A 21,984-nucleotide genomic window follows, 5' to 3' on the forward strand; every position below is an offset into this window, starting at 1 on the left:
GCAGACTTGACTTTGGCAATTTCTTATCTAGACAACAGGGTCTGAGTTCTGTTACTGGGTCTGAATCGAGGAGATCTGTATTTATACTTCCATTTTGATTTCTAAACAGGTTCCTTACCTCTCTGCACTTGTCTCCCGGGGTATACTGGAAATGGTTATGGGCCAAATGGATGTGTGCAACTCAGTAATATTTGCCAGAGCCGCCCCTGTTTAAATGGACAGTGCATTGTGAGTCCTTTATTCTTCTTTACTTAGCAATTACCATTTCAACGAATTATTACAAGTTAGGCTACCAGAAGATGTTTGTGGCTCAACACCTGCTACATACATCATGTAACACTAATATTCCTTGTTATTTGAGTTGATTCACGTTTATCATTATGGCGTTATGTTTTTCTTTCCTTAGGAAACAGTCTCTGGTTATCTTTGTAAGTGTGAATCAGGTTGGGCTGGCATCAACTGTACAGAAAATATAAATGAGTGTCTGAGCAACCCCTGCTTGAATGGGGGAACTTGTGTGGATGGCGTTAATGCTTTCAGTTGTGAATGTACACGTTTCTGGACTGGACTCCTCTGTCAGATTCCCCAGCAAGGTACGCTCAGCATTTCTTCTCTCACAGATGCTCACAGCATGGAAGGATCATCCCTTAATGAGTCCTGCCGTGGATTCTTCTTTCTTGTCTAGTGGCTCAAACGCTTACAACTAAGCCTTCCCTTGCAGCTGTAGTCTAGAATTTACAAGGTAAATATTTATCTCAGCTTAAGCCAGAAGAACCTTCCTTCAAAGGAAGAATTAAGTTAGTATTTGCCATTTTTATTAAGTCTGTTCTGAAAATAAAATTTGCTAAGGTAGTGTAGTTCTCTAGGGAGAGTTTTCTCTACAGCAGTTGTTTCATTTCCCTATAATATTACACTAAGTCATGTCAGTCTCCTGCTCTACAACACACAGTCACTCCCCATTGCCCACCTGTTAAATAAAAATTGGGACTGTTTTTCAATTATTCTCTTTAACTTGGCCTTACCATATCCAATTAAACTTATTTTTCACTAGTTCCCTAATAATACTCCCTTTCCAAGCCAGACGTCTTTTCTTATCACCTGACCCCATGTCCCACCATGCTGTGTTCCTTTATCTGGGATATTTTTCTCCCCAGATATCTCCAAATTCTTCCTTTGCTTCGCATCTGAATGTATCTGTCCCTCAGGAGTACTTCACCTTCAAGCCTCAATCTCCTTCATCAAGCTTCTTCTGACTACTCCAGCCCTCTTTATAACTCTTGATTTGGAATCAGCACATTTATTGAGACTTTACTATGTGTTTAGGACTCTGGTAGATGCTATGGAGAAATAAGCATAAAATACTATCTCCTCATATTATCTGTTTATCTTCTGGTTGAGGAGATGAGTCTAATACAAAATGGCGGAGAGGAGACAAGAGCTAAAGATTAGAACTAAGTTGTGTGGGTTCAAGTCAAGTATCACAGAGGCAGAGAGAATGGGAGCCAGGGAAAACAAAAAGAGGCAGGGAGGTACACGGTGGTGACAAGGAGATGCCAAGTGGACTTTGAACAACAGGTGGGACTTAGGTGGGTGTCCGAGGAAAAAGAGGACAGGGAGAAGAAAGAGTGGCAGGGCATTTGTCTCCAGTGTTAATTACTCAGATTTCTCTCATATTTCAGCAGCAGGGTTAGAGCTGCCGAGCCTCTTCCTTTTCAGAGTCTCTGTAAAGCAGAATTCATCTTCTTTCCCTTTGCAGTGTGTGGAGGGTCCCTCTCAGGGATGAGTGGAAGTTTCAGTTACATGAGCCCTGATGTTGGTTATGTACATGATGTCAACTGCTTCTGGGTTATCCGAACTGAAGAGGGAAAGGTAAATGTAGTATCTCCTGCCCAATGTGCATTTCATTTGTATACATGAATATGCAATATGTGTATATATTACATAAAATACATATAGTGGTAATCCAACCATTATACTGAGGACCTGCTAGGTGTCAGGCTCTGGGCTAGATAGTTTATGCACCTTTCTCAAGACTTACACTAACTCTTTGAAATAGGTGATTGTATCCTCATTTTATAAATGAGATAATGGAAACTAAGAGTAGCTACGTCATTTTTTAAAAACACTTTTTAGCTGGTAATTAGATGAGTTGGATTTAAAAGTCAGGTTTGTCTGATTCCAAAGTCCATGCTTTGTCCAGTAGAGATGATTCTCCGAAGGGAGTGGCCAACTGCAAGCTGGGAATTTGTAGTCCTATCGTTTCCGAGACAGTCTTGTTTGAAGATGACCACTCAGTGTTCTGTTGATTATTATGCAAAATGGGGACAACTATGAAAATGGTTTTCTTATTGGAGCCTTCTCTGTGCTACTGTGCTGTGTTAATTGCTTTATATACATTGTGTCATTGTATTTTAACTCTTGTAACCCTACCCTGAAAGATAAGAGTTGTTATTCTCATTTTACGTCTGTGGAAAGGGAGCCTGGAGCAGCTGAGGAATTTGTTCAAGGTCAAATGGTTTGTAAGCGGCAAGCCGTGACCCAAGCCCAGGCTGTTCGACTCCAGTGACTCTGAACCCTGCATGAACACTCTTCAAATTAAGATCTGACCCTGAGGTTTTTAGTGCTTTTATCCCCGGCATTCATTACTCAGACTTTTCCAAATACTTATTTCTCAACCAACTCCTAGACTCATTAAAATGAAGTTTGTATGTCTGAATAGATAAGGTTTTCCCTTGAAACTCTGTGAACTTCTTCCAGCAAACTAATGTTACAGAGGTCATTGTACAATGGTCACAACATATTTTTCCCTTGAGATGGGAGGATTCTTTGGGGCCTGGTGACCCCACAATAGCATCAACTCCAAAATCGATTTCCCAGTGGTTATGTTATGTGAATTTCCTTCCTCCCATTTAGTGTTCATGAATTCTGTTTCCTGACATTGAAAACATTTTTCTTTCAAGAAAAGTCATTTTGTGAAAAAATTTTAATACTTTTATTATCCATTTGTAAAAAAAAAAATCAGGCTGTTTTTCTTGATTATTGTGATTTCATATCTTCTTATCTCCACAATTTACATAATATAGTAGAAATTTTATAGAAATCAGGATAGTTCAATTCATGAACATTTATTTGAGTTTTATTGAAATTGCTTCAAGGACAAAAATGATGCAATGTTGGGGAACAGATCTTAAAAATACCCTAGCATAGAATTTCAAAAATATCCTGATATCCTTTCTCATTAGCTAAATGCTGTTGTGGTTTTAGATCATAATGGAAATCAAATTTGACAGCCTCCTTTTAGTAGTTTGGCTCTTTTAAGTGATGTTATCTGTACAAAATCTTTTTTATTTTATTAATTACAATATTATATTTAAGTTTGTACATTCTAACATTTTAACTTGGAAATGTATTTTTGTGTTTATTCTCTTCTACTTGTATGCCCAGAACACTTCAGATTACTTTTTCCCTATTCCCCACTCTTGGTATTACTCATCTCTTAATGATATCCAACCACTGAGGACTTGCCGACCCTACACACGCGTACACCATGCCTACTCAGTCTATACCTGAGGTTGTCAATCTGTTAGTATCTTGTTGAGAGGTTCAGAGAACCCTCAGGAATCAGCATCTCTGGGGGTCGGTGAACATTTGTGGGTATGCTACACACTGCAGGTTATTCAGGTGACCAGGGTATAAATTCTTGTGAATGGTATTATTTGTCAGTTACATTTAATTCAGGGTAGATTTCTCAAATGTCCAATGTATTTTACTGATGTGGAAGCATTGTCAACTATACATTTGAAGGGCCTTTATTTAAGGGACTTGACAGTTTAATGAAATCTAGTTAAATATATTTCATTAACCCATTCAGTAACAACTCAATGGGTATAAAGTTTCAGTTATGCAAGATGTGTAAGTTCTAGAGATCTGATGTACAACATTGTGCCCCTAATAGTATGGTATGGTGCACTTCAACATTTGTTAAGACAGTGGATCGCATGTTGTATTCTTACCACTAAAAGAAGAAAAGAGAGACACAAGGAAGCTCTGGGAGCTGTTGGATATGCCTATTACATTGATGGTGATGATGGCATCAGAGGTGTTAGCATACGTCCAAAAACTCATCAAATCGTACACAGTTAATATGTGCAGTTCTTTGTATGCCAATTACACCTCAATAAAGCTGTTAAAAATCTATTGCATTAACATTAAGGTTTTTAATATATTTTGATATTAGCTGAAGCCTAAGCAATTTTTTTTTAAAGATTTTATTTATTTATTTGACAGATAGATACATAGCGAGAGAGGGAACACAAGCAGGGGGAGTGGGAGAGGGAGAAACAGGCTTCCGGCTGAGCAGGGAGCCCGATGCGGGGCTCGATCCCAGGACCCTGGGACCATGACCTGAGCTGAAGGCAGCCGCTTAACTACTGAGCCACCCAGGTGCCCCGCCTAAGCAATTTTTAACACAAGTTATTGAATATGTAGATTTGTCATATGTATTTGTGGATAGTTGGGAAATTATAGATATGCCTCTTGAAAGGTGACTTAATATGAATGCTTCCTAATTAGTGGGAGAAACGCTTTAGAATTAATATGGAAATGAAAAACAATATGTTGTGACCTTTACATTTTTAGGTGCTGCGCATCACTTTCACTTTTTTCCGGTTAGAATCAGTGAGCAAGTGTCCACACGAGTTTCTTCAGATTCATGATGGAGATTCCTCTGCAGCACTCCAACTTGGAAGGTTCTGTGGCTCCATTCTCCCTCATGAACTCCTCAGTAGTGACAATGCCCTCTATTTTCATCTCCATTCTGAACATTTCAGAAGTGAGAGAGGCTTTACAATAAGATGGGAAACACAGCAACCAGGTACGTGTAAACATGAAGAAAAATCAAGCAAAATCTTGAGATTATTAAGTTTTCTTCATTAATGTTAGACTTGTGGATAACATTAAATGTTTTGAGATCCAGGGATTATATCATACTTTTATAATTCTTTAAATATCAAATAAATCTAAAATGAATTGGAATTCCATTTTGTGTTTGGAGATAACAAAATTTGGATGAACAAAAAAAAGATTAAAAACCATGAGTCTTCATGGATCCCTTATGAAATTACCAAACAGCATTCTTATAAACTCTACTAGTAAATTACTGCAGGGATGTTGTTGACTACATTGTTGTTCCTTCGTTAGTATTCCTTATCTTAATGACCATTTGATAATTTGTTCTTTTGTTGTTATTTTGTCTTGAGGGGCTCTACTTTTTTTTTTTTTTTAGCTTTTTACTATACAATTTTTAAACAGGTAAAAAAGCAGATAGAACAGTACTGAACCTCCAGTTTATTCATCAATAAATCTGTGCATCTATTTCTGGAATTTCTCTGCTTTTCTATTGGTTATTTATCTGTCCCTTGTGCCGCATTGGCTTAACTAACTACTGAAGCTTGAAATCTGGTTGTGTAAATCCTGTAACTTGATTCTTTTAAAATATGCTAGATCCTTTACATTTTCTTATAAATTTTAGAATCAATTTCTTAATCTCCCCCCAAAATCTGCTGGGATTTTGTTGGCATTGTCTTGAATCTATAACTTGGGAAGAAATGACTTCTTCTGTCAATTTATGAACATGGACTATCTCTGTATTTATTTAGCTCTCTTTTAATTTATCTTAACAATGATTTATATATTCCAGTGTTTATTGCACATATTTTGTTGTTTTTTCTAGATATTTGATATTTTATACTATGTAAATGATATTATTTTTCTAAAATGTCATTTTTATGTGTTGTTAGTATATAGAAATATGACATATTTTAAAAAAATATTTGATTTTGAATCCAACCACATTGCTAAAATCATTAATCAATTCAAATAGCTTTTTTTGGTAGATTCTTTTAGATTTCTCTACATACACAGTTATGTTATCTGTGAGTAAAGGCTGTTTTTCTTTTTTAAGAAACAAAATTTAATGGAGTAAATTTGAACATCTAATTGGTTTTATTAAACAACACATTAATGGGGCAACATCCCATCTAGCAAACAGAGGGGAGCCCTGAGGAGTTATATGAAATGAAAAGTTTTTATAGGAAGGAGGGTGGGGCAAGAAATTATTGCCCCACAAAAGATTGTTCCAGGCAAGGTCTTCCCTTAAGGGGAAGAGAGAGGGGTCTAATCCTATAGATTACCTCATCTTCCTTTGGGGGATGGAGAGAGCCCATGTGGCAGACTCATTGGCCCTAAGTGGAAAATTCCTGACTGACAGGTTAAGATTACATTTCTGGGGGAGGTTGAAAGTGCAATTAGATTAGGTATTAAGCCCATATTTGGGGACTTGGCCTAAGTGACACTGTTTGGGGCCTGTGGTTTTCCTTTTAACATCTTCCTTTCCAATCTTTGTAACTATCATTTCTTCTTTTCCTCAATTTATTTATTGCCTGTCTAGGACATCCAGTACCATGCTGAACAAAAGTGGTGGAGTGGGCATCATTTTCTTTTTCCCAACCTCATGGGGAAATTTCGTTCAGTGTTTAACCATTGAATATAATTTTTAGATGTAAGTTTTTGTAGATAACTCTTATCAGATGAAAGAAGTTCACTCCAAATAACTATTGCTGTATAACAGATTACCCACAAATTTAGTGTTGTAGAACATTAATCATTTTATTATGTTTCTGATTTTGTGGACCAGGAATTTGGAAAGGGCCCAATTATCGTTTGATCTGTCAAGCAGTTACAATCAGATGTTGGCTGGAACTGTAGTCATCTATAGGCTCAGCTAGGCTGGAAACCCAAGATGACTCGCTCAGTTCATGCTGGCCTTTGGATAAGAGTTGAACCAGGCTGTTGACCTGAATGCCTCCATGTAGCCCCTCTCTGATGGTGGTCTTAGGGTAATGGATCTTCTTTCATGGCACTCGGTTTTTTCTTAGAGTAAGCCTTACAACAGACCCAGGCAGATGCTGCATGGCTTTTTTGGACCTATCCTTGGAAGTCATATTGTGTTATGTCTGCCATACTTTTATTTGGTTCAAGGGGAGGAGACACATACCCCACCTCAATTGAAGAAGTGTCAAAGATTTCATTAATGTTTTTAAACCATCTCACCTTTTATTCCTAGCTTGTCAAGAATTTTTATAATGAATGGATGTTGAAATATATTAAATACTTTTTCTAAATCTATTGAAATTATCGCATGGTTTTCCTCCTCTGCTTCTGTCATTTTTCCTCTCTCCTCTCCTTCTGGAACTCAGATTATACATATGTTGGAGATTTTGACTATGTCTCATAGCTCTCATACTTTATAATGTAGTCTTCCCCTGTGTACATGCAGCTTAAGACTCAGCTAAGGGCCCAAGGAACCTCTTACGAATTTTTTGGGTGTTATGGCCATGCAGCTGTCTTCGCTATAGTACCTTATTCTAAAGTCCCAGCCACTCTAGGAGCCCCAAATTCTGAGTTTTATTTCTTTCACACAGCAAGAGTATTGCTGCTCCTTGGACTCCACTTCCCTGCACTGCAATTTGGGAAAGGCACATAGGGAGAATATATTTGGGTGAACATGAGACTCACCACGTGTGCTTCCCTCCCCTCAAGGATCACAGTCCTTCACTGTTTGCTTCTTAATGCCTGGAGACAATAAAAACTATACAAACAATAATTCCTTATTATTATAAAATATTAATCGTTGCTCACATTTGTTACAGACACTCTTGTGTGTCTTAAAGATTATCCCATATTCTAGATTTTGCTAGAATGGTTTGATCAAATTCAGTTTTATGTTTAGGGGGACAAAAATGATCATATTAGGAGGTCCTCGATGTCTGTTTGCCTCCCTATAATGACTGCAACATTGATTAGAGTGTTTTGATTTTGTCAGGTTAGTCTTTCCATTAAAAAGCTTCTCTTTTGCCCTTTCTCTAATGGTCTTAGCAACCCATAGGTTCATTGTTTAGATTAACTGGGGTTTTCAAAATGATGAAAGTTGAATTTTATCAGTTATTCTTTATTTACTATCTGGTGTTCTTCAATGGAGTAGGCCTTTCCCATGTCAACTATTTGGTTACTCTCACATAGAAATCAGTTAGGAAAGGTAGGATAAATGCTTGATTCTTCCCCCTATTTTTCTCCAGTATTCAAATTAATGACTTGGTTTCCTAGTTTTCTCCAGAATGAACAATTACTTATTACTCTTTTTATTTTGTTTTGGTTTTAGCACCAAAAATGAACTCATATTTTATCGTATTTGATATAATAGATTCTAGACTTTTTTTTATGTTAAAATGTTCCGTATTTGGCTAGTGGGAAAACTTTTCAAGTTAGTTTCTGAGCCTCTTTGACTCAATTCTGGTTACCTTTGGAAACTTCCTCACTTTCTGCTCTGAAGGATATTCCAGGAGTTTGTACTCCTCTAATGGGAAATCATATTTAGATTCTATAATCTGGATGGTAGGAGTGGTTATTGCTACTAGGTTGAACAAAGTCTCTAGATCTTTCAGTGGAAGGAACTAGAAATTTTTTAAAAATATTATTATTTTTTAAGTGGGCTCCATGCCCAGCGTGGAGCCCAGTGTGGGGCTCAAACTCACAACCCTGAGATCAAGACCTGAGCTGAGATCAAGAGTCAGACACTCAACCAACTAAGCCACCCAGGCACCCCCATTTTTATTAGTTTTGAAGAAAAAGTATATCATGTATTCTTAGTGATCTTCCAATATATTTGCATATTGAAATTAAAGGTTTTTAATTTGATATTTTACCTCTTCTCACTTCATGAAAAATCCTGGTTCCTAGTGACATTAACATATTACTTTATGTACTTAATCCTACTGTATGAATTTTCAAAATAACAATACCAATATTATTACTAATAATATAATAACTGAAAGCCATTTAGTATTCCTTGGCTATTCCTTTTGTACTTAATATATGTTTTACTCAAGCTCTGTAATCAAATTTTACAGTGTTTTAAAGTGTCCTGGAATATTTCTACTCTCCATGTTTGAACTGTTAGCTCAACAGTTATTTCATTTTGTTTCATTTTGCTCGTGATTTTAAAGGTTTCACTTTTTCATTTTTATTGAATTTTGCTTTATAATTATGTAAAACATATTCATAGTTCCAAAGCCAAACCAAAATTCATGGTAAATTTAGAAAAGTCTAACTCTCATCCCTGTCCCTTCTGTCTTGTTCCTTTTCTCCCAAAGGAAACAATTTTTATTCGTTTTTGATTTACCCTTCTATTTAAAAAATATAAGCAGATAATCATGTATGATCATATTTCCCCCCTTTTTAAAAAAGGTAGGATATAATATGTACTGCTTTGTAGTTTGGTTTTTCACTTGATATATCCTAGAGACTACTCCATGACTAGAGCATAGCGTGCATTACATGGATATCTCATTCATTGTCTATTCAGTCAGTACTCTCTTGATGAGTATTTGGCTTGTTTTCAGTCTTTTGGAATTCCAAATTGTACCGCAACAGAGTCCTTGAGAATTTGTCTTATTGCATTTTTGCCAATGTATCTTTGGGATAGATTTCTAAAAGTGTGACTACTTGGTCAAAAAATAAATGTCTACGTTTTTGCTAGACATTGCCATAATCTCTTCTGAAAGAGTTGTACTACCTTGTCTTTCCATCAGCAATATATGAGAGTGCCTATTTCTCCACAGCACCACTGATCATTTGTTTTCAGTATTCTGGATATGTATCATTCTAAGAGGAAGAAATGGTATCTCAGCAAAGTTTTTATTTGTATGTCCCTTGTTATGAGTGAGACTGAACATCTTTTCCAAGTATAAAGGACATTTGAATTTCTTCCAGAGAACTCTTTATGTCTCTATTTTTTAGAAGCTCTTCATATATCAGAGATGTTAATTCTTTGTATTATGTATTGAATTTTTTTCCCAGCTCACCATTAACATTTTACTTTGTTTATGGTATTGTAATTTTTTATCCATATAATAATTTAACTACTAAATTTTATGAAACTTCTCTTCCTCTGAGCAACAGAGATGTTCTCTTATTAGGAACAGTGAGAATCATGTCACTAATTTGTTTCACTTTCTGCCTTGGCAGAAAGACTTGTCTAAGCAACCTGCATAGCTATGTAAATCATATATCTTGCATATCTGAAATGTCACCTTATTTTATTTTTTTCTAATTTATATTCACTGCAGCCTAGATTTTTATTTAGCATCTCTATTTTTCAACTTTACAGTAGTATTTCTTTTTCAAAGTTTTTATTTAAATTCTAATTAGTTAACATACAGTGCAGTATTGTTTTATGGAGTAGAATTCAGTGATTCATCACTTACATACAACACCCAGTGCTCATCACAACAAGTGCCCTCCTTCATACCCATCCCCCATCTCGCCCATCCACCACCCACCTCCCTCCATCAACCCTTAGCTTGTTCTCTATCTTTAAGTGTCTCTTATGGTTTGTTTCTCTCTCTCTTCTTTTTTTTTTTTCTTTTTTCTCCTTCCTGTATGTTCATCTATTTTGTTTCTTAAATTCCACATGAGTGAAATCATAAGGTATTTGTCTTTCTCTGACTGACTTATTTCACTTAGCATAATACACTCTAGCTCTATCCACATCATCGCAAATGGCAAGATTTCATTCTTTTGGATGGCTAAGTAATATTCCATTGTGTATATATACTACATTTTTTTATCCATTCATCAGTTGATGGACATTTGGGCTCTTTCCATAGTTTGGCTATTGTTGATGCTGCTGCTATTAACATCAGGTGCGTGTACCCCTTTGAATCTGTATTTTTGTACCCTTTGGGTAAATAACTAGTAGTGCAATTGCTGGATCGTAGGGTAGTTCTATTTTTAACTTTTTGTGGAACCTCCATATTATTCTCCAGAGTGGCTGTACCAGTTTGTGTTCCCACCAACAGTGCAAGAGCGTTCCCCTTTCTCTGCATCCTCACCAGCACCTGTTGTTTCTTGTATTGTTAATTTTAGCCATTCTGACAGGTGTGAGGTGGTATCTCATTGTAGTTTTGATTTGTATCCCCTGATGATGAGTGATGTTGGATATTATTTCTTATAAGCCATCACAGATTCTTTGTTAAATAAATGTGAATATCATTAAAGAAAAGATTCCTTCAGTCACTGATATACAACTTTAGGGGGCTGGTGGGGGGTAATTAATGGAGTGGTAGTGGAGTGGGTGTCACAAAGCCTGGCTCTGCCTTTCCCTCACTCCATTCCTGGGCAGTGGAAGTGGCTCAACCACCCACAGACATTTGAATTTATTCACTTATAAAATGAAGAGTTTAACTATATCATACTGTTGAAAAATCTTCTCAAATGAATTATGTAGCACTTAATTATTCTAATGTATAAAATAATCTGGTTTGTTGAAAGACATAGGGGTAACAGAAGTTCCAGAACTTTTTAAGAGTTAAGAAGAACTTTTTAAGAACCAGAACTTTAAAAAAATTATACAGAAATTAATCTCTTTCAAAGTGAAAAAAATATATCTATTATCTCATCCCTCAGACAGTTCAGCACTGTGTTTTAAAATCATTATCACCATGTGATAGCTGATAAGCACAGAGCTCAATGCATGAGTGACTCATTTATTTATCTACTAATATTCCTAGATTTAGAATGGTATCAAACTGGAAAACTGAAAGCCTTGTTTATTTTATAAAGGCGTCCCATACTGTACATATTTAATTCAACAAAGCTTGTCCTCTTGCAGTAAAGGCTATGATAACTTTACATAAATTATAACTTGTATACAAATGTAAAGTTGTTTTTTCCTCTTATTTTAGAGTGTGGAGGTGTACTGATGGGTACTTATGGTTCTATTAAGTCTCCGGGATATCCTGGAAACTATCCTCCGGGAAGAGATTGTATCTGGAAAATAATAACCAGTCCTGGACTCTTGATAACATTTACTTTTGGGACCTTGAGTCTGGAGCACCATGATGATTGCAGCAAAGATTATCTTGAGGTAAGCAATCATATTTTGACAGAACATATCATGATATGATTAGAACTCAGGGAACTATGGTTTGATGATACCTGTGGATGACTACAATTTCCTAGCAACAGTTAGATATATTCTTTAATAGGTAGCTGATGTCTTAAGTCTTGCTAATTCCTTATTCTTAATTGTGCCAGCTTGTTGCTTCTTCTGGGTTTCATCTGAAGCTGGGAAATAGACTGCCTTACTGTTCCCTGGCATTTCCTGGAAGCCCAGTCCCCTAAGGAGGGAAGGAGAGAATTAACAAAAGAAACACTCAGTAATGGTTATCTTTTTCAATGCAGAATCAAGGCTTCAGTTGTCTATGATAACCTGACCCATTATTTCACAAGCTAACTATAGTGCTCCATGAAGAAAAATAATAGCAATTGTGTTGAAATGGATTGCTAGAGGGTGAACTTAGAATATATCGGTAATTGTCATTGGAAGAAGAGGAGTCAATCTATGCCCCTCCTGCTTACCATTAGTAAAAGATTAAAATATAGAAGAAGAAAAAAAGGCTGTTATATTCAAAGGCCATGAGCATATAGGTGTATCAGAAATGTTGCTCTGCATTTGTAGACTGAAAAGATCATTAAGATTGAGTTCTTATGTTGCTCCTGTCTTGTTTGTCACCATAAATCTTAGTAGTCCTTGCAGTAGTGATAAAAGACAATATACTTTTCCAAGTCCATTAGAGAAGAATGGAGTGCTATGGAATTATTCATAAAGGATAGAAAGGTGTGGCTGTCAAACAGGGATCTCCACAAGTTAAAGTCATTAGTAATTTAGCAGTTGTAATGGATTCGAAACCTTTGGAAATGACTGGAAAAATCTACCTCTCCCTGGAAAATCTCAGCAACATAATCTCTTAAATGTTGACAGTAGCATGGATTTTTTTTTTTTGAAATTAATTTCAATGAATTCCATCAAATTTAAATTAGAGGCTTTTTTTTCATTCCTACATAATTCCTGGGTATATGTATAATAGAAAGTATCAATCATTCTGATAATATTGAAATGCCTCTCATTTCTCAACAATATTTCAAGGAACTATTTAAATATAGGAATAAAGAAATGCTGTCCTATAACTTTGCTGCCGATAGAAAAAGTAATTTGAGTGGACCAAATTGGCCATGTTAGAATAGTACTTTGTTCACTGATGTTTGGTGTTCTGTGTAGTATAGAATTTGCAGTTACAACAGAATTACGGAGAGGTTAACATGATTAAGAGATTAAAAACCAACAATTAAAAAGGATTTCTCAGGTCATATGGTCATTATCATGGTACTTAGTTACTATTAGGATTGCACTTCTAAAACCCCTTTAACTGTCTCTATGTTGTGTCAACCTGACTTCACTTCCTTTCCACCTCTGATCCTTTTGAATACCTGGACCAAGTTGTGAATCAGTCGACATTGTTGGTATTCCTTCTTCCCTTTTCTTTGCATATATTCATTTTCTCCTTCTCAATTACTAGGAATTTATCATTTCAAAATAAACATCTGGGGCGGAGGCAACCGAGGAAAGAAAACATTGAGAAAGATTCACGAGAAAATTTCAAAGTATACATCTAGCCTTGGCATTAAAATTTAGACAGAAGATAAGGCATTGGGGATGATGGGAGAAGGTGACTTACCCTTTAGTGAACCCCAACTGAGTATTGGATCTGTATGTGCTGGGAAAACCTCTGAGAGCCATCAGTTTCAAATGACTGGTTTTCTGAAGTTAATATACAAAATGAGTGGGTTTGTCAAAATCTGACCATTCTGTGCTTAATGATTCTCTTTTTTTTTGTTTTAGATTCGAGATGGTCCTTTGTATCAGGACCCGGTTCTTGGGAAATTCTGCACCACTCTTTCTGTCCCACCACTCCAGACTACAGGCCCCTTTGCCAGAATTCATTTTCATTCTGACAACCAGATTAATGACCAAGGCTTCCATGTCACCTACTTAACATCACTGTGTAAGTAACCTGATCACTGGGAGCAGCATATGAATGTGAAGGACACTGCCATGCTTTTATGCTTATAGCCTGTATTGACACCTTAAAACAAACCAACAGACCAATGATAAACAATAAAATACTCCATGATTTTTCACTTTAGGGCTTTTGTTCTAAACATACATCATTGGGCCCTGATGAGAATTCACAGGAAAAACACCTTTCAGGTCTCGATATCAGGAAATGTAACCATGAACATCTTTTCAGAGGTCCCTTTTCTTCATTTACCCTGGCTTCAGGCTGAATCTAGAGCCAACCTTCTGTAGAATGTGGAGTCCAAACCCGTTTTCTGTGCATGTCAACTTTCCCTTGAGCACATCCTGCTATTCTATGTTCATCCTTTAGTTAGATTCCTTTTTCTAGTTATATATTTTATTTTGTCACATGTATTTTATAAGCAGCCTCAAATCTTTTTTGGAATGAAGGAGAGCATAAAGGTTTTTAAAAAGCAATTTGTAGAAGATGATGTTAGATGGGAAGTTAGATCACACATGTCTGAATCTATTTCTTTAGGCACTACATGGATGCCCCACAAACACACATCAAACTGAAAATATACTTAGAGACATAAGCCTGTACAGGGTGAATAAAGTGGGTGTATGATTGTATGTGTATGTGTGTCAGTTTTTAAAAATTGTATCTAATGCCTGAGGGTCAGAGGAATGGCCATTCACAGGACCTTTCCCTTTACTTCCCTGTTCTCTTTAGCGGATCTGCATTGTGGAGGAAACTACACAGACCCAGAGGGTCTTCTCTCCTCTGACTTGTCTGGACCTTTCACTCATAGCAGACAGTGCATCTATCTTATAACACAGCCCCTGGGAGAACAAATACAGGTCAACTTCACCCATGTGGAGCTGGAAGGCCAGAGCGGCTGTTCCCAGAGTTACATGGAGGTAACTTTGACTACTCCAACTTTGACTATACCCTTAGATGACGTTAATCAACATTTTTATATTCTATAGTGTAGTGGTTGTAGGGCCAGCAGCATGTGGATTCCCCGGATGATCTGGATGTTAGAAATACAGTTCTGTACCCTATCCCAGACCTACTTCATCAGAACCTCTGGAGGTATGCTCAGCAACCTGTGTTTTAACAAGCCCCCTTCCTCCCCCAGGTCATTCTGACTCAGGCTAGAGTCTGAGAACAACTGTTCTAGAGAGTATGAAAGAATTTGCCAAAAACAGATCTATAGATGGTGATACAGGAGATTGGTAATGAAATAGCAAAGGACAAAAATGAAAGCTGAAGCTAGGAACTCACAGTAATGCTAAATTACAAGCTATGAAACCGATCCTTAATAACTGAGGTGAATGAAAATAAGGCTAGAGCCTGAGAACAACTCTTCTAGAGAGTATGAAAGAATTTGCCAAAAATAGAACTATAGATGGTGATATAGGAGATTAGTAATGAAATAGCAAAGGACAAAAATGAAAGCTGAGGCTAGGAACTCATAATAATGCTATATTACAAGCTATGAAACTGATCCTTAATAACTGAGGTGAATGAAAATAAGTAAGACTAATAAGATTTACTAATAAGACCTAGTTTTCATAGATTGTCCGGGAAACTCAGCCCAGAAAAGTGGAAGGATTTGCTATTCAGTGACAGAGAATTAAGATAAAGCATTGGATGATTCTTGTTTTGGAGTGTAGGTTTTTTTCTTTCATTAGCCCTGCTTGCTCTCTTTCAAAAATTTTAACTCTGATTTAAGTGTGTGTAATGATTGTAAAATGAAGAATATCTGAAACGAAAAGGCAGTTTTGTTTGTCTGGCCTGGTATTTCTTTTGCTTAATTATTGGTCAAGCCACAAATTAAAGTGTTGAGCAAAAGAGACAAAACACTTTTTGTTGGGTGCAATCATTTTATATAAACTCAGAGAGGCATTGACAATTTTGTTTGTTCATGTGAGTTAGACCTAATTTGTTTTTCCAGGAAAACCTATGTAGCCTCTGACCCTCTTCCCTCCTTGATATATATATAGTGGAGAAACAAAGAATTTTAGTGTAAGATCTGGACTTAGCTGAAAAATGAAGTACATTGACCATGGTGCCACAGTAATATTTATTAATATTTAGCTTAGTTAAGATACACATTACATTGGTTTCAAGTGTACAACATTATGATTCAACATTTGTATACATTGCAAAATGATCACCACATTAAGTGTATTTACTGATTTGTAACCATACAAAGTTACAATTTTTTTCTTGTGATGAGAACTTCTAAGTTTTACCTTTATAGCAACTTTTAAATTTGCAATACAGAATTGTTGATTATAGACCCCATGTTGTACATTGCATCCCCTTGACTTATTTATTTTATGACTGGAAGTTTCTAGCATAACCCTCATGAGGTCCATCCATGTTGTAAATGGCAAAATTTCATTCTGTTTTGTAGCTGTGTAATATTCCATTATATATACACATGTAACACATCTTTATCCATTCATTGATCAGTGGATACATAGATTGTTTCCATATCTTGGGTATTGTAAATAATGCTGCAATGAACATAGGAGTACATATATCTTTTTAAATTAGTGGTTTCTTTTTCTTTGGTTAAATAGTAAGAAGTGGAATTGCTGGATCATATTGTATTTTATTTTCAATTTTTTGAGGAACTTTCATATAGTTTTCAATAGTGGTTACACCCCTACCAACAGTGCACAAGGGTTCCCTTTTTACCAAATCTTTGCCAACATTTGTTATTTTTTGTCTTTTTGATAATAGCTATTCCCACAGGTGTGAGGTGATATCTCATCATGGTTTTGATTTGCATCACCCTCATATTAGAGATGTTGAGCATCTTATCATGTGCCTGTTGGCCATTCGCATTATTTTCTTTGGAAAAATGTCTACTCAGATCCTCTGCCCATTTTTAAATTGGATTGTTTTTTGTTGTTATTGCATTGTATGATTTCTTTGTATATTTTGGATGTTAACTATTTATTTGATGTATGATTTGCAAATATCTTCTCCCGTTCATCATATTGCCTTTTTGTTGTGTTGATGGTTTCCTTCACTTCGCAGAAACTTTTTAGTTTGATGTAGTCTCATTTGTTTATTTTTGCTTTTGTTGCCATTATTTCTGGAGTCAGATCCAAAAAGTTATTGCTAACACCAATGTCAAAGAGCTTTCTTCCTATGTTTTCCTCTAGACTGTGTGGTTTCTGGTCTTACACTAAGTCTTTGATCCATTTTGAGTTAATTTTGTGTATGGTATAAGATAGTGATCTAGTTCTATTCTTTTGCATGGGATTGTCCAGTTTTCTCAACACCATTTATCGAAGAGGTTTCCTTTCCCCATTGTATATTCTTTCCTCCTTCATTGTAAATTAATTGACCATATGTAGTTGGGTTTATCTCTGGGTTTTCTGTTCTTTTCCATTGATCTCTGTGTCTGTTTCTATTGCAATACTATACTGTTTTGATTACTCTAGCTTTGTAGTGTAGTTTGAAATAGGGGAGTCTACAGCTTTGTTCTTTCACAGGATGGCTTTGGCTATACAGAATCTTTTGTGGTTCCCTACAAATTATAGGATCATTTGTTCTCTTTCTGTGAAAAATGCCATTGGAATTTTGATAGGGGTTGCATTGAATCTGTAGATTGCTTTGGGTAACCTGGACAATTTAACAATATTAAGTTTCCCAACCCATGAGCACAGAATATCTTTCCATTTATTTGTGTCACCTTCAATTTCTTTCATCAATGTCTTATAGTTTTCAATGTATAGGTCTTTTACTTGGTTAAATTTTTTCCTAGGTAATTTATTCTTTTTGATGCAATTGTAACAGGTATTGTTTTCTTAATTTCCCTTTCTGATAATTTATTAGTGTATAAAAATGCAACATATTTTTTTTAAAGATTTTATTTATTCATTTGAGAGACAATGAGATAGAGAGAGAGCATGAGAGGGGGGGGAAGGTCAGAGGGAGAAGCAGACTCCCTGCCGAGCAGGGAGCCCGATGCAGGACTCGATCCCGGGACTCCAGGATCATGACCTGAGCCGAAGGCAGTCGCTTAACCAACTGAGCCACCCAGGCGCCCACAACATATTTTTGTATATTGATTTTGCACCCTACAGCTTTACTGAATTTATTAGTTCTAACAGTTTTTTGGTGTAACATATAGAATTTTCTCTGTATAAAATCGTGTCTTCTGCAAATAGTGGCTGTTTTACTTCTTCCTTTCCAATTTGGATATCTTTTATTTCATCAGTATAGCTACCTCAGCTTTTGTTTGGTTTCCATTTGTATGAAATATCTTTTTCCATCACTTCACTTGCAATCCATGTGTGTCCTTACATCTTGTAGGTAGCATACAGATGGGTCTTTTTTTTTTTTTTAAATGCATTCAGCCCCTCAATGTCTTTTGATTGGAGAATTTAGTACATTTACATTTAAAGTAATTATTGGTAAGTATGTACTTATTGTCACTTTATTTATTGTTTTCTGTGTGTTTTGTAGTTCCTCTCTGTTCCTTTTTCCTTCTATTGGTTTATTCCCTTGTAGTTTGAGGACTTTCTATAGTGTTATGCTTAGATTCCTTTCTCATTATCTTTTGTGTATCTAATATAGGGTTTTGCTTTGTGGTTACTATGAGGCTCATATATAACAGCCTATATTTATAACAATTTATTTTAAGTTGGTAGCACATTCTGAAATTCTACATTTTTACTACCCCACTACATTTTATGTTTTTGATGTTTTGATGTCATTTTATGTTTTTGATTTTACATCTTTTTATTTTGTGTATCCCTTCAATAATTATTGTAGTTATATTTTTTTATTATTTTTGTCTTTTAATCTTCTTACTAGTTTTATAAGTGATTAGTCTACTACCTTTACTGTATATTTACCTTTACCAGTGAGGTTTTTACTTGCATAATTTTTTCTGGTAACTGATAAGTGCCCTTTCTTTTTAGCTTAAAGAAGTCACTTTAATATTTCTTGTGAACTGGCTTAGTGTCAGTCAACTGCTTTAGCTTTTGTTTATCTGGAAAGTTCTTTATTGAATGATAACCTTGCTGGGTAGAGTATTCTTGGTTGGAAGTTGTTTGCTTTTAGCACTTTGGACATATCATGCCCTTTATTGTTGCTTGTGAAGTTTTTGCTGAGAAATCTGATCGTAGTCTTATGGCTGTTTTCTTGTACATAACAAGTTGTTTTTCTCTTGCTACCTTTAATCTCTTTATCTTTATCTTTTGACATTTTAATTATAAAGTATGTTGGTGTGGGTCTCTCTGAGTTCATTTTCTATGGAACTCTCTGGGCTTCCTGGATCTGGTTAGGGATCCCCAGTTAGGGATTTTTCAGCCATTATTTCTGAAAATAAGTTTTCTGCTCCTTTCTCTCTCTCTCTCCTCCCTGTGGAACCCTATAATGTGAATGCTATTCTGTTTGATGATGTCCTATATGTTCCTTAAGCTATCTTTATTATTAATTTTTTTTCTTTTTGCTGCTCTGTTTGGATGAGTTCCACTGCCCTGTCTTCCAGCTCACTGATTCTGTCTTCTGCTTGATCTCATCTGCTGTTGAACCCTCCTAGGGTTCAATATATATTTTTTATTATTATGTTATGTTAATCACCATACATTACATCATTAGTTTTTGATGTAGTGTTCCATGATTCATTGTTTGTGTATAACACCCAGTGCTCCATGCAGAACGTGCCCTCTTTAATACCCATCACCCAATCCAGAGATTTTTGTCTCAGATGGTGGGGTAAATGTGTATATTCATTCAGTTTATGTTTTCCAAAATATCCCATAAAATACATTAAAGTTTTATACTATGGAGCAATTTTAGATATTTTTATGTAAATAAAAATTTAATTTCCAACATCTGTTTTTTTACTTTAAGAACAGTAAAAAAATAGCTCACACTTAGAGAGTACTTACTATGCACCAGGTGCTATTCTAAGACTTTAAAATACTGTAATACATTACGTAGTTAATGATTACTGTCTTTCTACTGTCTGTTGGATGTGGTACATGTTTGACATGAGTTAGTTCATTGAATCTTCACAAAAACCATTATTATTCCTATTTTGATATGAGGAAACTGAGGCCCAGAGAAATTGTCACTTGCCTGTGATTACATGTTTGGGGAGTAGGGGAGCTGGAAATTGAATTAGTTCCAGTTGTACTCTTCTCTGATAAGAACAGAAACACAATTGTGTAGTAGCTATGACCACAAAAGGTGGCTCACCTTCCATGGGAAAGAAGCTCTTGTGAGTTTCCCAATTCCATATCTGGCTCCCTGGTCACAGGACTATAGCATGGAACCAGGCGCAATGCTTTTCTCAGACAGGCAAAACTGTAACTCTAATTTTTAGGGAAATCTGAGTATCTTTCTATTAGGTGCTATGTGGGGTTCTAATGGCTCCAAGGTGTCATCAAAGCATCTGGAATGATATACCCTCTCTGCCCTTGAACTACATTCTAATTGAATTTCAATAAGAAGTTACATGAACTCTGAATCGTTGTGAAACGTTATCATTAAAAAATAATAAAAAAGCATTGAAACATTTAATTTTGTGAAACAGAATGGAAGAATGTTATGTGGCCAGAATGGGATTTGAGTTAATTTATCTAACTGCTTATTTTTGTCCAGTCATTTAATGACTGTATAACCTTGGACAATTTTTTATCTGGATGCTTCAATTCCTTCTTCCACAAGATGCCCTACTTATTCCTTCAAACTTTGTGAATGTAAATCTAGGCAGTGAATGATAAAAGAAGCTTGAAGAATTAAAAACATTATAAAAATGCAAGGTTTTCCTAGGCCAAATTTCCAACTCCTGCCTTGAACTTATCAGTTCAGAGATAGCTGGTAAGACCCTTTCACAGTTGGCCATTGGAGTATTGACATTCTGATGTGCACACACACCCATAAAATCTTGATCAAATTTCCCTCAGGGGTTGTTGATGGAGAAAATATAAGAGCTCTATTAGAAGGACAGGACATGTATAGTGATTGGAATAATTGAAAAGATTTTCTATTATGTCCTTGACCATCCTAAAAGGAATACAATCAATTTGCAGAATTTTAGCACCAGCAAGGGCCTGAGAGGTTGTCTAATTTAAATCCTTAATTTTTACAAATGAGGAAATTGAGGTCACAAAGATCAAACTCTAGTAATTGTCAGAATAGGATTTAGATGTACCTACATGGGATTCTAGATAGACATATGCTGACTTCCATCAATTTCTTGCCAATACATCATATCTATTTATTGGGATAATTTGTGAACTAAGCCCATTTTTTAAAAAAAGATTTTATTTATTTATATGACGGAGAGAGAGACAGCAAGAGAGGGAACACAAGAAGTGGGGGAGAGGGAGAGGGAGAAGCAGGCTTCCTGCTGAGCAGGGAGGCTGATGCAGGGCTCAATCCCAGGACCCTGGGATCATGACCTGAGCCGAAGGCAGACACTTAATGATTGAGCCACCCAGGCACCCCTAAGCCCATTTTTTTAAAAGTACATCTACTTCTTTTCATGTCCTTCAGACAGTGGGTATGGAAGAGAGTGATTCTGGAACCATATTCAAATGGCATTATTATGACTCAATATATTGCTCCCTGAAATGGTGATTTCATTTTTAAAAGGTAAAAAAGTGAATATTTAAGCAAAGGAATAAAAAAAGAATAATGGTATTTCAGATACATTGGTGGTTTAGAAAGCAGATGACTTTGCCATTTACTAACTCTATAGGAGAGAAAAGACCACCCACAATTTTAGAAAGAATGAAAAGCTGAGAGGGAATTCTAGAGACATCTGGGAGAATAATAACAAGAAATTTTCTTTTGAATGAATAGATACACTTCTAAAAATCCTAGATCTTCTCATTATGTGGTTCCAGTTGTCTTGTTGCCATGTGAATATATCCTTTAAATGAAGATATTTAAATAAAGATATTATTGCCTAGTATATCTTTTTCATGTATAGTATAGTTTTGAAAGACTTGCTTTTGCTCAG

The 21,984-nt window shown here is 35.8% G+C and overlaps 1 protein-coding gene across 1 annotated transcript in view; it reads left to right on the top strand.

The window, feature by feature from the left end:
* The window catches only part of CUBN (cubilin), a 267,642-nt gene that overhangs the window by 19,118 nt on the left and 226,540 nt on the right, over positions 1-21,984 (top strand). Inside the window, exons 11-17 of the mRNA XM_021696706.1 lie at positions 110-228; positions 407-593; positions 1,757-1,869; positions 4,639-4,873; positions 11,802-11,983; positions 13,799-13,961; positions 14,709-14,896. Of these exons, the coding sequence (XP_021552381.1) occupies positions 110-228; positions 407-593; positions 1,757-1,869; positions 4,639-4,873; positions 11,802-11,983; positions 13,799-13,961; positions 14,709-14,896 (1,187 nt within the window). The remainder of the gene's footprint in view (positions 1-109; positions 229-406; positions 594-1,756; positions 1,870-4,638; positions 4,874-11,801; positions 11,984-13,798; positions 13,962-14,708; positions 14,897-21,984) is intronic.

This window comes from Neomonachus schauinslandi, chromosome 5 (genome assembly GCF_002201575.2).
Source record: "Neomonachus schauinslandi chromosome 5, ASM220157v2, whole genome shotgun sequence".
Lineage (NCBI taxonomy): Eukaryota > Metazoa > Chordata > Mammalia > Carnivora > Phocidae > Neomonachus > Neomonachus schauinslandi.